Source organism: Pipra filicauda, unplaced genomic scaffold, assembly GCF_003945595.2.
Source record: "Pipra filicauda isolate LSUMZ 115617 unplaced genomic scaffold, ASM394559v2 scaffold28_size6257848_pilon, whole genome shotgun sequence".
In the NCBI taxonomy this organism is placed as follows: domain Eukaryota; kingdom Metazoa; phylum Chordata; class Aves; order Passeriformes; family Pipridae; genus Pipra; species Pipra filicauda.
The window spans coordinates 907,985-924,750 of NW_024104409.1; the positions used below are offsets into that span (position 1 = coordinate 907,985).

At 37.5% G+C, this 16,766-nt stretch overlaps 1 protein-coding gene across 1 annotated transcript in view; it reads left to right on the top strand.

Annotated features, from left to right (window-relative positions):
- Nucleotides 1-14,716, top strand: part of KPNA3 (karyopherin subunit alpha 3) — a 51,027-nt gene extending 36,311 nt beyond the window's left edge. The window contains exons 8-17 of the mRNA XM_027721362.2: nt 455-541; nt 946-1,115; nt 2,254-2,298; nt 4,818-4,949; nt 6,111-6,239; nt 7,908-8,012; nt 8,145-8,216; nt 8,318-8,480; nt 9,415-9,509; nt 12,010-14,716. Coding sequence (XP_027577163.1) covers nt 455-541; nt 946-1,115; nt 2,254-2,298; nt 4,818-4,949; nt 6,111-6,239; nt 7,908-8,012; nt 8,145-8,216; nt 8,318-8,480; nt 9,415-9,509; nt 12,010-12,108 — 1,097 coding nt within the window. The 3' untranslated portion in view covers nt 12,109-14,716. The remainder of the gene's footprint in view (nt 1-454; nt 542-945; nt 1,116-2,253; nt 2,299-4,817; nt 4,950-6,110; nt 6,240-7,907; nt 8,013-8,144; nt 8,217-8,317; nt 8,481-9,414; nt 9,510-12,009) is intronic.
- Nucleotides 14,717-16,766: the final 2,050 nt, after the last annotated feature.

Below are 16,766 nucleotides of genomic sequence, written 5' to 3' on the forward strand. Positions count from 1 at the left end.
TTAAAATGTGTCTTAGTACTGGCAGATGGATGTAAATCTTCACTGCATATGGAAACTAACTATAGCTACCTCTTGGGAGGAAGCTATTTTCTTAAAGTCAGGATATGAAGCAGGTTTGCACAAGTAGGCATGTCATTCTGCTAGGATCTTGGATACCTGGAAAATCTGAATTACCAGGACGAGAAACCTCACACCTGCATACTTGAGGGTCTTGCATATCACTTTGACAAATATGGGGAAATATTTAAATGTGGGGAGCATAGTCTTTTAATAGTTGCCTGTTCTCAAGTCTGTTTTTTCCTTTCTCTAGATATATATAGAAATGTTTTATACGTCCATCATAATAGAAACATGAATAAAGCTCAGTGCAGAACGTGTTTTGTATAAATCATTGAAAGTGCTGTGCATATACCGTGTTTCAGTATAAGACAAATCCAATCTTTGCATTCTACAGATGCAGTACCCCTCTTCTTGAGACTACTTCATTCACCACACCAGAATGTTTGTGAGCAAGCTGTCTGGGCTCTCGGAAATATTATAGGTAACTCTTGTTGTTTTAATGATTTGAATTCAGGGAGCGTTTCATTTTAGAATTTGACTTTTTAAACATTGGCATTATCATATGAGACTATGTTTCCTCTAAATTCTGTGGCTTGATATAATTTTTTTTAATATGTAATGTGGCCAGAATCAGATATGTACCTCCTATTTTTTTTCTAAATAATAGTATCACTTGCTATGCAAAATATTGACAGGATAAATTTTATGTCTCCTAAAATATACATACATAACTGTACGTATGTATATTTAATTAAGCAGCACATTTTAGTATTAGACTATTGGTGAGGAAACATAGAATTTCAGTATCCCAACATGTCATTGCATACATTTCAAGATTTTCCATTTTTAATGTAATTTCTTTTACAACAATTTTCATTTCTGTAGGTGATGGTCCTCAATGTAGAGATTATGTCATATCACTGGGAGTTGTCAAACCTCTTCTGTCCTTCATCAATCCCTCCATTCCCATCACCTTCCTTCGGAACGTCACATGGGTCATTGTAAATCTCTGCAGGAATAAGGATCCTCCACCGCCTATGGAGACAGTTCAGGAGGTAAATAAAGAATTACAAGACAGATGATTTTTTATACTCTGGGCTAGAGACCAATTGTATGAATTTATGCATGTTTTTTTATCATTGTGCACATGTCTTGTGCCACTTACCAGTTGTTAAATGACCCATTTGGTGATTCTTGCTAAGGCTCTAATAAAGGTGTTTGTAATATCTGAAACTGAGCAAGACTGAAGACTGATGAGCTATACATTAAAATGGACACAACAAAAAATTAACTCATTAGAAAGTGTTAACATACTCAGCATTTCATGTTTTTATTTAAAAAAAAGGCTACGAATATGATTCTGTATATAAAAGTATTCAAATGTAATTTTCAGTAAGAGCAAATGTAAGTAAACTAATGAATGTAGTGTAGTTTGTGTTTGTGTAGTTTGTAGTTTGTGTAGCTGTCAATCGACTTGGCAGTCAATGCCAAGTCCCAGCCTGAGATGAGAAGCATCTGAAAATCCTTTTAAACTGGTGAACAGAGCAAATGCTGTGTTTATAGAACAGACACAGTTAGTAAAATGGTGCTATTTGACTGGAACTATAGTTGTAATGTACGTAAAGTTCTTCATTTTAAGATTAATTCCAAAGCGTAGGTAAAGTTTTTGAAGCCATGTGAAGTATGATACTGTTAACTAAACTTTAGTGACATTTTTAAAGTGAAACAAAGAACAGAGAAGCTTTTACACATACTACTTTACTAAATAAAAAACTCTGTTCTAAGCAGTCTTATCACAGCTCAGTTTTATATTTTCTCCACATGTGATTATAAAAATAAAACTTTAATCCAACAGGTTGTGTGTATTGATACTAGGCTAATGATTTTTATTTTATGTGTGGTAACAAAGCTTTCAAAATAGCAGACGTGTATCTTATCTCTGTTTGCTTGTTTTCCCTCAAAATACAATCTGCACTCTGTGTGTCTGAAATATAGTCCTGTCTCATATTTTTACAAATTTTAAATACAATGCACATATTTTTGTCCGTACTTTGAGGGAGTGACCAGCTGCTGGGAAGTGTGTGAATACCATATGCTAATACAGACTCAAGCTAAGTTGTGACTGCAGTACTTGGATTCTTGATTGTACCACTAGTATTATTCTTTTGTAATGACTGATGAACTTCTTTACAGATTTTGCCAGCATTGTGTGTTCTCATTTATCATACAGATATAAACGTAAGTACTTCCTAAAGTTTTCAATATTTAAATTCTCTGTTCTCTCTAGAAAGAAAAAGCTGCAGGATTGTGTTTAAGTAGCAAACTTGGTTTTGTGTATTAATTTATTAATAATTAGTAAATACACAAATATGAAGACTAATATAACTAGTCTCTCAGAGCACAAAAAAGAAAGTGCAAATACATTTCTGAAATAACCTTTTCTAAAAGTTGGGATTTTTGCATCCTTTACATTAGAAATATGTTAAAAAATTCCTATCTTGCAGAATTGAGCTCTAGAAAATGAAAGTGCCAGCTTTACCATCAGCTTCACTTTAATTCTGCCCCAATTTAAAATTTTGCATAGAGGATATATAATGCATGTGTAAAAAAATACATTTAATTCCACATATCAATCAAATATTGTGAGTGTAAGTGTAAACCTGAATTTTGTAACCTGTTGGGTGCCTGACTTCACAACCTGTTCCACTAAAGAAATAACATGTGAAAACACTTAAATAAATAGCAATAAACTATTGTTTTCTGGCACCTTTGACAACCTTCATGGTTATAATACTAAACCTCCAGTACTTCCCACATTCCTGCTCCACGGGTTTACCTATATTTTTCCAAGTAAGATCCTTGGAAGTGTAGACTTACTTCCTAAAGCCATACGTTGGGATTTCAGAAACAAAGATCTCTGTAACTAAGGATACCAAGCTGCTCTTCTTCTCCTGTCAGGCCTTTGTAATCTGTACAGTGATCCTTTAATTTAGGGAAGAAGGAAGTGAACCCTTGTGGTGGGTCTGGGGATAAAGCATAAGGTTGGTGGAACTGTCATTCGTTACTTCCATGCTATAGTAGTGGTGTTTCTGCTGCTCTTTTAATGGTGAAGTGGGCTTGGCTCCATGAAATATTTGCACAGTTTAATCTGGGATTTTGCCAGGGTTTTCCCAGTGTAATGAGTGGGAGACAGCACATGGTGACATTTCAATGCGTAACTTGGACAAACCTGAATGGAAATACATAGCAAAGCCAAATATACTTCAAACCTATAGGCAGTTTTCCCCTGCCAAATCTGAAAGCTTTTGCAAGCAATGATTGTATGAGAGCTTATTGAAGTAGATATGAGAATCTGTGATTCCAGGTTTTGACTGATCTCAATTAGGGTGTCCGTCATTTTGATCCTGAGAGTCAGGTGCTAGTTTGGAGGTACCAGTCTGGTCCCAGCCTCTCTGTACTGGAGCAGCAAACCTATCTTTGGAGATGAGTCAGTGATGCAGGTAGGTCAGCCCACAGTCCTGTGAGCACTTCTGGCGGCTGCTGCTCTCGTCACCAACAGGGCTGTGGGGCAGCAAACTGGTGAGGCACCATCTCTCACTGCTTCTGCTGCGATACTGGCTCCACTGCAGCACATTCTGCTGTCCCTGCAGCATAGGAGGTGAGGGCAGCAGCAGGCTGCATCAAGAGAGCATTAGGTCTGTGCTGGCTGGCATCTGGAGCTGGGTGGAAGCAGCCTGTGGGTCAGGACTGTGAAGTCCTTCCTGTGTTTTCAGTGCTGCAGTACTCAGCTGTCTTCATAGCTGGAAATTTTAAGTGGGTATTTTAAAAGTAGACCAGATCTAAGTACCTCAACAGATAATGTCCTTTGTGGGCTCTAGATTTCTCTTCCTGCAGTTCCTAACATCATCTCTATGTGATGTGATATCCCTCTTTCTGCTGGCTTTGTTTCTGCTTCAGATACTACCTTTCAATGACTGTACTTTTGTACCTTTTTTTTTTCAAGGGCTTTCAAATCATCCTTATCAAGTCATCCATGACTTAGTCTTTACTTTCTTTAGGATTCTCAAATTGCCCTGCAGGATAGGCATTTCTCTGTGGGTTTTGCTTTGCTTGAACACTTGAGTAGTTGCTACCTTACAATATTTGCTAGTCCTTTAGTTGGTATAAGAACTCCTTTCCTTTGCTGTAGATTTTATTCTTAATATGAAGGCAGAAGAAGGCATATATCCGGAACAGTTTCAGTTGAAAACTGCACTGGATCAAAAATGCTGAGGTGTAGACAGATGGATTAGAGACTAAGGAAATTATAAATTCCATAATCAAAAGATAGCACAGCTAACAAATTTACAGCAGTGCTAAGGAGGCTGGGTTGGTATTTTCTTCAGGAAGTTACTAGCACAACTACTTATCTGAGCTGGTTGTCTACCTGGTAAAGTGCAAATCAAGCCAACAGCTTACCTTTGTGAGATGATGTATGCTGTCACTTTATGCACCAAAATGTGCTATTTAATTAAAAAGGAATTTGAGAGGACATGTAAAAGTTACTATGATGGAACAAATGGCCTTATTTTTTTATAGCTGTACGTAATCTAACATTTTACTGATTAGGTCTCATCATAATCATGTTTAAGTTTTTCTTAACTAAATTGCATGCTTTTTCTCCCCACTCTCAAATACATGGAATGTTCACTAAATTAAGTTTCCATTATATGGATTTTTCTGTTCAATGTGTAAACCATGTTCTCTCCAATTTGTAGATTCTTGTGGACACTGTTTGGGCTTTGTCCTACCTAACAGACGGTGGAAATGAACAGATACAAATGGTGATTGATTCTGGAGTTGTACCTTTTCTAGTTCCCCTTCTGAGTCATCAAGAGGTTAAAGTTCAAGTAAGTCTGGTTCATTTGCTCTTGGATAGTCTTTTGTAAGCTATTTGCTAAAATATGTGCCTTAGAGCATTTATTAGTGGAGTTACTGAGATAAGCATTTATAGCTACATTTTGTGCAGGTAAAACTGAACAAAAGGTGTTACCTACACTGGGGAAAAAAGATTATTAAAATGAAAGAAAACTCAAGCAAAACAGTTCTGATACAGTTTTAAGTAAAGTGACAGGTTAAACATTAACTGTGTGATTACAAGGAGTGCCTTCCTTTAGGCCTAAATTATTTAATGACGACAGATTTAAACTTTTCCAGAATTCAAGTTATATGTGCTTTTTCTGTTGCTGCATACATGGTACTGCATATTCTGTCGGAATAGTTCATGGAAGTTAACTAGTATTTTAGGACCTTTTGGATGTTAAAATATTTGCAGATGCTGAGTCCTTTTGGTGAAGTAAATTTGTAATTAGCTATGAAAGGTAGGTTGACTGAGCTAGTTTCATTAATTTTGAAGACAAAGGGAAACTAAAAGTTAGTTAATGTGTGCTTGGTTTTTATAAACCAGACGCTGTAATGGGGAGGTTTTTTGTGTATCTGTGCATTTTATGTGTTTGTTTAGTTTGTACTTTGGATGAGACTTGGCTGTGTTGAAATTTGTCAGAGTGGTTCACTTGATGAAAAGGAGTCTCTCCAGTATTCTGTCACTTGTAAAGCATTTACTGACCAATACATAAAGATACAAAGTCCACTTCTGAAAGTCAGCTGAGACTCAGAAAAGTAGTCGAGATGTTTAGATTGCCCTAGTGGAAGATGAATGGAGAAGTAAGCAACACTGGCAGACATAGTTAGAGCCTAGCAGCCATTATTGTAATTGTAACACAGATCAGATACTTGATGGATTAATCGTCTGTTGTTTTAATAATCTTTTATTTCTAATCTATACACTTTTTGAGTTGAGCTGCACTGCATTTATTCGGTGACGTACTGTGTGTTTCTCTTTTGATGGAACAGTACCCATTTTTGTGATGTAGCTCACAGGATGAAGTGCTAAATTGCATTTAGCAAAGTGTTTTTATAAAGAGACATCTTAAAATTATCTTTGTTTTAGCATAAGTAACAGCGATGTCTTTAACATGCAATTTTTTTTCCTTCCCACTTTGGATATTCAGACAGCAGCACTGAGAGCAGTAGGCAACATAGTAACTGGTACTGATGAACAGACACAAGTTGTTCTCAATTGTGATGTTTTGTCTTATTTCCCAAATCTCCTGACGCATCCAAAAGAGAAGATAAACAAGGTATGATTTGTTTCTTCCTAACTTAATATTTTTGTTTAAGAAATAAAACAGTAGCATGTGCAATATTACGGAAGAATTTCTTACAACTATTACGTCCAGCATGTGAGCAATTTTGTATAAAGATGCGGCCTTTGAGGCTGGTGCTTAATTAGGGCTGAAACCAAACATCCATAGTGAGTATCCATGCATTGGTGTTGATGCCTCATACTTTCTGGGAGGACTGATGGTTTTTGCTTTGGAGTGTGATACTTTTTCCTTTCATTCGCAAAGCGAGTGACTGGATAACTTCAATTACCGTTTTCTGTAAATAAAGGCTGTTACTTTTGGTTGAGTCTAGTGAGTTGCGTTAAGACTGATCCAGTTTTTCCGCTCCACCTTTTCGTAGTGAAGTTTGTTCTCTTGTCCATCTTCACCTTCAAGGAAGGAGGCTATACCACTGTGCTTTTCTGAAAATTGCCTCTGAATTTCCTCTCCTTCCTTTTGGCAGGAGCAGCTTCACTGCTGCAAAGATTGGATGAAATAGGGAGAGTTTGATGAAACAAAGTGATCAGGGTCCTCTTTTCCAAAGCTATATTTCATGTTATTTGCCTTTTTCTTACTCATTGTGCCATCTTCCACTGCAAAGATGGGGCTGGCTGAGGAGGAGGCTTTTTGGTTGAGCTTGCATGATTCCCCCACTACTAAGTATGTACTATTGAGGTGAAATCTGTTTGTGAGGAATCTCTGTTTCTTCAGGCCCTGAAGAACTGTGAAGAGCTCTGAAGAAGTTATCTCTGACAGTCAAACTGATGTGATTTATTTTTCCTGCACTTCTAGTGCTCACAAAAGAATGACGAAGAGCTCCTTTGAATGCCAAGAATTTTTTTTATGTAAGAGGAGTCTGGAAGTGCTTTGAATTTTGTTTCAAGTGTATATTGTGAGGGAAAATACAAATAAAAGCAAGATACACATCTTTAAAAAAGTGGAAACCCATTATGTTTTTTTCCTGCAGTGATTCATAATTGGCTGCTTGACACATCTGTTTGACTTTTATTTAAGATTGGAGCCTCTTTGAGATGTACTGGATTGCCTTGACAAGTATCCCCCTTTGTAACTAGGAATTTTTTAACTTTCATGACATAGATTTTAACTATGTGAATGAACCTCCAGAAGGAGTAACTAATGAGCAAAGTCACAGGACACAAGCTTTGTGAGCATCACTTCATGTTTCAGGAATAAAATGGGATGCGGAGTTAGTCTTCCTTGTATCATGACAGAAAGCTACTACTGAGCTGTCAGTAGTCGGATTACAGGATAAGTCCTTTTTTTATGAGGCTTTACCAGTTTTCCTATTTTCTTTGCAAAACTGATTGAAAGTTTAAAGCGTGTCTGTGACTCCAGCAGTGCGAAGAGGATATAAGGTTTAAGTCAGTATTGCTTCTGATGTATGGAGACACTCCTTATGTAAAAAAGAATCTGGCCCTGTGAATTAAACATATCACTTTTACATTGATTCCCTGCATGTTTGGCTTTCATAGTGCAATAAAAGTTTGTGTGCCAAAAGTGCTACTGGGGAAGAAGCCTGTTTAATGATTTGTTTTGAGATGGTTTGGTTTGATTGGGTTCTTTTTTTTATCTGATCACTAGTTTTTAGAAGTGTTTTGATTTTTTTGTTTTCTCCTATTGTAGGAAGCAGTTTGGTTCCTTTCCAATATCACAGCAGGAAACCAGCAACAAGTTCAGGCTGTAATAGATGCTGGGCTAATCCCTATGATCATACACCAGCTGGCTAAGGTCAGTCACACTATCAGCTATGCAAGTTGTCATCCTCTTTTTATAAATCTGACATGAGGAGTTTGTGATTTTTAATAAGTTTGACAGATGTTTCCATGCTAATTTTAATGAGCTAATAATTTTATTTTACAGGGGGACTTTGGAACACAAAAGGAAGCTGCTTGGGCAATTAGCAATTTGACAATAAGTGGGAGAAAAGATCAGGTATGTGTAGTGGGATTTCAAGTTGTCACTAAAATGTTGCACATGCAGCCATTTGTAAGAAGCACAATCTTGAAAGCACTTTTTGTTTTTTAATCATTAAGGTTGAATACCTTGTACAGCAAAATGTAATCCCACCGTTCTGCAATCTACTCTCAGTAAAGGATTCTCAAGTGGTACAAGTGGTGCTGGATGGCCTGAAAAACATCCTGATAATGGCTGGTGATGAGGCTAGCACAATAGCTGAAATTATAGAAGAGTGTGGAGGTAAGACCTTATTAAGCTTTTAAAAAATTTGATTTGGTGGATATTCTGTCTTCCCCTCACTGCTGTTGATGTTTACTGCAGCATTATTTACCACAGGCTATTTGAGTAAACAAGCAGATTTTTGAAATGAGAAAATTTACTTTTTTTTTCTGTTTAGTTTGGTTTGGAGATGGTCATGTGTTAAAGATGGTCAATTCTTAAAGGAGTTTTCTGTAGCTTAGGTATTTTTTAGATTTTTAGGCTTAAATAAGAATTGCACTTCTTCATTTTTTTCATTTGATAATTGCACATACTTAGTCCTGTGGTAAAACACACAATTCTTGTTCTAGTTCATTTCCTTGGAAGCAGTTTTAGGATCATAATTTCATCAACAGATCAAAGCCAGATGAGGAGTCTTTTTGATATTGTAATCCAGGTTGTAACACATGCTAATTAATGTATTATAGTAAAGAGATATTGAAGAATGTAATACACTGGAAGCTTTTCCCATGTGTTATTCCATGTCCAGTTTGAAAATAGGACTAGTGTTTTAGCTTCTCTGAGTATGAGGCTTTGTCACCTTGATGTTTGAAACTCATAGACAACATACAAATTTAGCCACTTCCTTTTGGTGATGCATAGAAGGCACAATGACTAAACCAAAAGCTATGTAGTATATAGAAGTCTTTAAAAATATAGAGCGTTTTATCTAAAAAGAGAGAAAATTCCATTATCCATTGTTCATAAAATGGAGGATTCCATGGCATCTAAAGTTCACAAACTATTTCTCTTTCCTCTCAGAGACAAGGATAGCTGCTGTGTAGATATTTTCAAATAAGCTACATCTATTCTAGCGTGTTTCAGTAGTAATGTTTCATTATTTTTCTTATTTTCTTTTAAGTAGTCAGTAACTGGTTTAAACTTATAAAACTCTTCTCCATTTTCTTTTATTCAGGGTTAGAGAAAATTGAAGCCTTGCAACAGCATGAGAATGAAGACATTTATAAACTAGCATTTGAAATCATAGATCAGTATTTCTCTGGTGATGATGTAAGTATGTTAAAGATGGAAGAGTATATGCACTGTGCTGTTAGCTTTTTTAAGTACATTGTCACTGTTCCTCAGTTACAATTGTCATGAACATACATTATCTGGAAAGTCAGTTTTCCTTCTCCGTGTTCAGTACAGTTTCCCTCAATTGAAAGTCTTTGAAGAGTTTCTCTATACCAGGACTTTTCTTCAGCAAGATTGAGAGGACTACTCTAGTTTTGCCTAATAAACTGATGACGGTGACCTAATTTTGTCACACTGACCTGTAAATTGACATATAATTACTTGTGATTAGAATCTAAACAGTTCTCTGTCTCTCCTTTTTTACTTTCTCACACATCAGTCTTTGGAAGGGGCAGCAGATCCTTACTTTAAGATAGTTTCTGTATTTCAGCTCTGTATTTGCTCAGTCTGGATTCTTCATTGAAAAGAGTCATCAAAACTGTTAACACTTACTGCAGCTGATGGATCTAGACCATCCAGTATTTTGTTTCACCCAGATTAGGTATTTTGACCCTTTGGTTCTAGCTCTTCCTGCTACTCGCTGCTTGTGAGTCCCTGAAAGCACTTCAACAAGCAATTTGAAGACAAATTATCTTTTCCGGGCCATCCAGGGTGACAGCCTAGCAGAACTATGTCTTGAGTTCTTCTCTTAAATTGAACTCTCCAGATGCCAGCTCTAACTTTAGGACTCAATAGTTTTCAGTTCATGAGCCCAGCATATGATTGGGAAGTTACTCAGCAGAAGTTAAGGTATATGAAAAGTTCACTATGCCTCTAATGATTCTCAGAGCAGTGTCCTAAAGTCTCCATAGTGACGCTGAGACTTCTGTGTCTAACTGAAGAGCATAGTCTAGTTGGTGTTTGTGGAAAAACACCTCATTGAGGATAGCACTCTCTTTTGTGCATTTACTTTTTGCATTAACACATTTAAATCTATGCCTGATTGGCTGAATATGCCTCCTTTACTCAAAAGCAAGACTTTCCTTCAGATTATCATTTATACCATTATTATGTTTTCTGGAGCTTCTGAAACTCAAAACTGTAGAAATTCTATGATTGGGAGACAAAAATCGAAGCATGAAACCAGGCAAATTTTTGGGCAGTAGCTGTAAGTAGAAAAATAACCTTTGTTTGAGGATTGGTAAAAAGAAAAAGAGAAGAGGAAAGGGGAGGGGAAGGGAGGGAAGAGGAGAGAAATCTACCAAATTGCCCTAGGAAGACAAGAGATTGACTATGTTACCCTGCTCGGTAGTGTTAAGATGGACTGCCCATGGACTTCAGGATCTTCTGTATTCTCATTAGATGTTACTGGCTGCTCGATGTCCCTTCATTGTTAATTCCATCTGCTCTTTTGCTGAACCCTGTAAAGTGGCACACATGTACTTTAGGACTGGCACTAACAGCTTCCTGACTTGAGTTTCTTGTGTTAAAGGCTGGTGAACTTAGGCAGTGTTACTTTGTAGTATCTCTGCACAAGAAGGAAGTGCTAATTATCAATTCACAAACATTTTGCAAAGCATTCTGAAACTGGATTCAATCTTCATGTGGGCATGACATCCCATGCTTCCTCCTGCGGATTGTTGCTGCCACCAAAGGCTTTAATCTCTTCCCCGCAGTTTAGGTATCGTTACCCAAAAGAAAGAGAAACAAAAGATTTTAGGTGAGTCAGTTCTGATGTCCACTCTACTGCAAGGCCGTGTCTCAGAAAGCTATTTAGACCCCACACACAGGGGCTCTTACCTGTTTCAGAATGACACACGGTCTCAAATGAGGCTCAGAGAAAAGCTGGTGATTTGGAGGAGGATGGGTAGGGCTTGAAGTTGTGCATATTGATGCTACTGAATATGTTATTTGCTGTTCCTTGAGGCATTAAATACCTACATTTTAGCTTACTCTGAGGAAGCTGGGTGAAGTTGCCTACTGATGCCTTTCGCTCTGTATCCCTAGAGCAATGAAGTGCTTTTGGTTTAAACCCAAATTCAGATTGCCTTTATGAGAGCTATATAAAACTGCTCTGAAATGAGGAATTCTAAATCCTTCGGATTCTGATAGGAGATACTAAGAACTCTTTTAAGCTTTATATAAGTATTTCTATCAGCTGCTGATAAAAAATTATTTTCATGTTGAAAGAAAATGGGAGAAAGTACAAAACTAATTTCGGAATTCACAACTAGTGATTAGACAACTCCAGAAGTACTAAAAATTGGCATTGAAAATTAAACTGCACAGCTAAAATAGCAACTACTTTGACCAAACAGCAGTGTGGTCCCTAACCATTACAATTTTCTGTTTCTCTAATGGTACTAGAACAGAGCTGATGTTTGTTCTTTTAAAATATATTTGAGGAATTGAATTGGAAAAAATTATCTAATTTTATTGCAGTAATATTAAAAATAATAAAAAAAAAGAAAATATGAGCATTTGTGAATCTCTTTGACATGTGCCAAATTGTGTAGGGAATCGGCCTCTCATGTGTTTTTGTTGTTGTATTTTGTAGATCGATGAAGACCCCAGTCTCATTCCTGAAGCCACTCAAGGAGGTACTTACAACTTCGACCCAACGGCCAACCTTCAAACAAAAGAATTTAATTTTTAAGTTCAAAAAAAGTGCAGCTTCTCTTGTCCCACACCAGTACGAAGCACCACCAGATGGCTACCAAGTGAAGAAACAAAAGGCTCCAAGACACACATGCCTCTTCGTTTTGATGCTTCTAAAGCAAGCCATGTATCGGTCACTTTGCAGTTGCCAAACATCACTATCACATGGACTGTAAATGCATATGCATGATCTCTTAAACTGTTTCAGAATTCTTTTTAACAGTCCCAACTACCTTTTTTTGCCTTTTTCCTGGTGCCACATGCTGACAACCGCAATCTGCAGTTTTGTTAAGAATATTCCATAGTGGTGGCACATTGGCTTTCCACGGAAAAGTAGCTTCTTTGGAAAATGGTGCGCTGTGGATCAAGACACTTTGGTATGATGCATACATTTTGGAAGACTTTACAGGGGCCCAGTTTGCTCTGAGCCTCCATCATCATCCTCCACAAACATATACTTTATGTGGAAGAATAGATTCAAAAATGCAAGCCAAATGAATTTCATTGGTGAAACTGAAATAAAAGTAACTTATAAAAACACAACACTTGGCAATTGATTAAACACTTAAGTTTAAAACAAACAGAAAAACTACTTCAGCTATCAGTAATTGATGTGTGTTCATTAACTGCCTCAGAAACCAGGGTTGGAGAATGAACTGTTGATTTGGACTGGTAAAGCTTTTGCCATTATACCTAATTTTTGAGAACAGCGAGCCCTATTTGACCACTCACTTCAGCCTGTGTGTTCCTGCTGTTTTGAAGTAATCAAATGCTGTGCATGGTATTTTACCTGAGCTACAACCTGTTATGGACTTGAACTTCTGTTTAAGCTGAAAGCAAGAGTCCCAGACTGTAGAAGAAAAATTCTGTCCAAAAATGTAATAGTTAAAAAGAATCTTGCTTTCAACTTTCAGTAGTCAATATCTTTTGTTTTAAATTGATAATTGGATATGGTTGATTTATATTGGGTTTAAACTGTGGAGCTTTCATGTTTACTGTAATTTAGTCTTAAACTATTTTTTACTTAGTAACCAGTGCTTATGATGATGTGGTTGGCAACAAACCAGCAACTACTTAGAAGCGTCATAAAAGCTTCATTCTTGGAGTATTGGAAGAGTAATTCAGAAATTAGTCTCAAATCTTATTCATGTGATTAAAAACATACAAACTGGTTGATGTGTGAGGCTGTCTGGAAGCTGCCGTTATTCAGCATAAACCTGATGTGCAGCGCACATTAAATAACTTTATATAAGGTATGTGAAGTCATTGCTTTTGGAAAATCGCCTGACCCAGTCACTTTCAAAGGGATTTTGGTATTGCTGGGGTGAAGATCAGTAATTTTGAAATTCTGTAAGCTATCACACAAACTGGTTTTGTTGCTGTTGTTTACTGGGTGTAATTTCCCAATGCATTGATGTGAAGGGATAGAAAAATCTAAACTAATTTAGTTATTGGATGTGGGTTGTATTTACTGTGATGAAGATAAGGACAGATGCCATCAGAGCTTTGTGGATCAGCTGTTTTTCCACTGATGAACAACACATAGCAGGTGTGCATTCATTAAATATATATCTGCCAAGGTGGAGCCACTTTAAAGAGTGAGTTGTCTTGTATCTCAACTGGATACAAGCGTATGTTTAAACTGCAAGATTTTTACTTGCTAGATAATCTGTTTTAATATAGTGGTTTGGCCTCTGATTATTTATAGGTTTTATAAATTTTAGAATCAATTTCTCTTTAAGGTGGCTCGGATTTTTCAACTCTTGTGCACATAAAATTGAGTTGAAGTTCATTGTGCCTTTTTTCTTTTCCCAAAAGTTGAGTTGAAGCTTCATATGGTAACTGCATCCTATTCACACACTATAGTCTAAAATCTTGAAACTGTGTGGTGTTCGCTAAAAAACTAAACAATAAAAAGTCAAAGTTAGGTAAGGTCACAAAGTTTTTGTGAAATTAGAGTTCCAGCAGATGTTATTGTGGACAAATATTTCCTCCCTTCTAATTCAGTCTAGTCTTCTGTACACCATATAGACTGATGGATACCCGGTTCAGCCTACGCTCACTATTATCCTAGAGATTACATACAAATTGATACTGAAAAAACAGTTTTCCACTACTGTAAAGATTTGATCCTTTTCTTGCACTCAATGCATTACATTAAAAGTGAACATCGGAGAACTGTTTGCTCAGTTCTTTCTGCTGTGACCTTATCAGCTTTTGATTGGGATTGCACCATTTCATAGTTAATAAAGGAAACAAAGTATATTGCTGCACTTTTACGTTTTCAGAACAGTGTTTAAAATTGCATTGTTTTTATTATTTTTTTAAACTATCAGTTAAAATAGACTAAAACGTTCTTTCAAAGAGGCATCTAAATGTGTTCCTAATTTTGTATATGGGCTTAGGTTTTGTAACCAATAAAAAGCTGCTATCAAATACTATAAAAAAATTCAAGAACTTATTTTGAAGGTTATGGAACTGCTTAGTCTTCATGGATTGGCTTAGGGGTTTTTGTCTTTGACTAGATTAGTTAGCAGAACTCCTCATCGAAGTTGGAAGTATATTGCAAGAATGAATAAAATAAGCTACTGCAGTCATCTCTGAAAGTGGATACGGAGTTTTATACTTTGTATGAAGATGTTTCCCAAGTGTGTACAGAAAGCTGTGGTAAGTGGGCTGCAGCAGATCCACGTAACTGTTGAATAGTGACTTCAGTTCAAAGGTTTGAAGGGGGGCCATAGTGTCAAGGAACTTTCACAGTCATCTTCTACCTCCAGAAATGTCCTTTCCGGGCTCCTGGTGCTAGGCTGATTGCTGATTCTGCGCTAATTTTAAGCTTGAGATGCTGCACAAGTGGGCCCAACTCCTGTCCAGTGTGCATTGGGAGGGACTGTGCACCAAAACTGGCCTTCGGCAGGAGGCTGCCTTCCATGGCTCTCCATAGCTGGGAGGAAGGCCAGAATCCCTCACCCCAGGCACCATTGACCCCATTGGGTGCTGCTTGGGAACAGATTGGAGCCATCAGAGACTTGCATTGTCCAGTAGCCTCCTAATTAGTACAGTCCTGCTTTAATTATGGGACAGCACAGTGGAGGGAAACCTCTTGAACTGCTTGAAAGGTGCCTGTGAGTGCAGCTATGGCTTTGCCATCCTTCCTCTGTGTCAGTTGGCTCAGTCGCCTTGAGAAACGCTTCTCCCCATGGGTAGGTTAATGATGGAATGAGCTTCCAGTGCTGTATTTAAATCTTTACAAATGCATGGGGATATGAAGGACAAAGATTTCATGAGATTTCCAAAAGCCGTTTAATCCCTTTGGTTCCTTCCAGCTGACAAACTGAATTGTGTTGGGTTTTCGCAACCTGTTAATCATCCATTAGGTCTTACCTAGTGGACTTGACAAACACTACATTAGAATAAATAATGCATTATTTTAAGAGATGTCTTATTTAGAGAGAATAAAATCTTGAAGATACATTAGTGTCCCCCATACTTCTAAAAATATAAACATTTTCATTTTGTTTGCTTCATCTCCTAAATAGAGAAATGAGTAAGAAGATCCACTGGCAGGCAGATTTTACATTTTTTATTTTCATCTGAGTGGACTGAATGATAGTTCAGGTCCACTTTTGTTATTCTGCTCTGATCTATAATGCCCTCTAGATTCTGAGTGTCTCTCAATGTAGTCATTTCCACCAAATCAGCCCCATTGCGTTGTGTTCCTTTTATTTCATTGCATAAAAAGTACTCCCTTTTGTGGCATAATTATGCTTCTATTCAAACATATGTAGGACAACAAATTATGCCAGGCCATTAGGAAGCCCTTTTCAGGAAGAAAAGGAAAAAAACCCCAATCACTAGAAAACTGGGCTCCAACAGGCAAAGCATTGGAAGACTTTGTGGCAGAGGTTTGTCATCATTGCCACCATCAACTGGGTGAGAGCAGGGGCAGCGTGAGCTGGAGCTGCCTGGGCTGCTCAGCTCTGCTTCAGGGCAGGACATTACTTGAGGCTGCTCAGGAAAATTGCATCCTGTTGGGATGTGGAGTTAGAAACTAGAGCAGCTTCCTGCTTTCCTGATTCTGGTTTGTGTGTACATCATCCTGCCAGAGAAACAGTAATGGGCAGGTCTTATCTGTGCTGCTGGCTTGGACCCAGAGACCTCCAGCTGCTGCTGCAGGAAGGAGCAGCTTTCTCTTTAAGTGCATGCATGATACAGCTTTCTTGAGCAGCATCTCAATTCATAAAGGAACATAAGAGCTGGGTTTTTTCCGACCCTAGTTTTGAGAAAATATGTTGGGGAGATCACAGCCTTGTGTATCACACCTAAGAACATTAATACCATGATTCTTTTGTTTTAAAACAAAGGTTGAAGCCTTTATACTGCACTCTGTCTTCATATACAGCAGTAAAATAGGTGAATGTCACCACACAACCCGAGAGGAAAAATGGCAAGTTTTGTGAAGGATTTAGATACCCTGCAGGAAGACTCTTCTCTGGACGCAGTGGGCAAACTGCAGGGGGAGGTTAGTTTTCGGTTTGCTCAGTACATTTAAGTAGGGTCCAGGGACACACAAAGATGTGGAAAATGGATTAACCATCCTCTTTCTCGAGTGGGGTCCTGGGGAAAACTGTGGTGGTTGGATTTTTTTAATGTGCT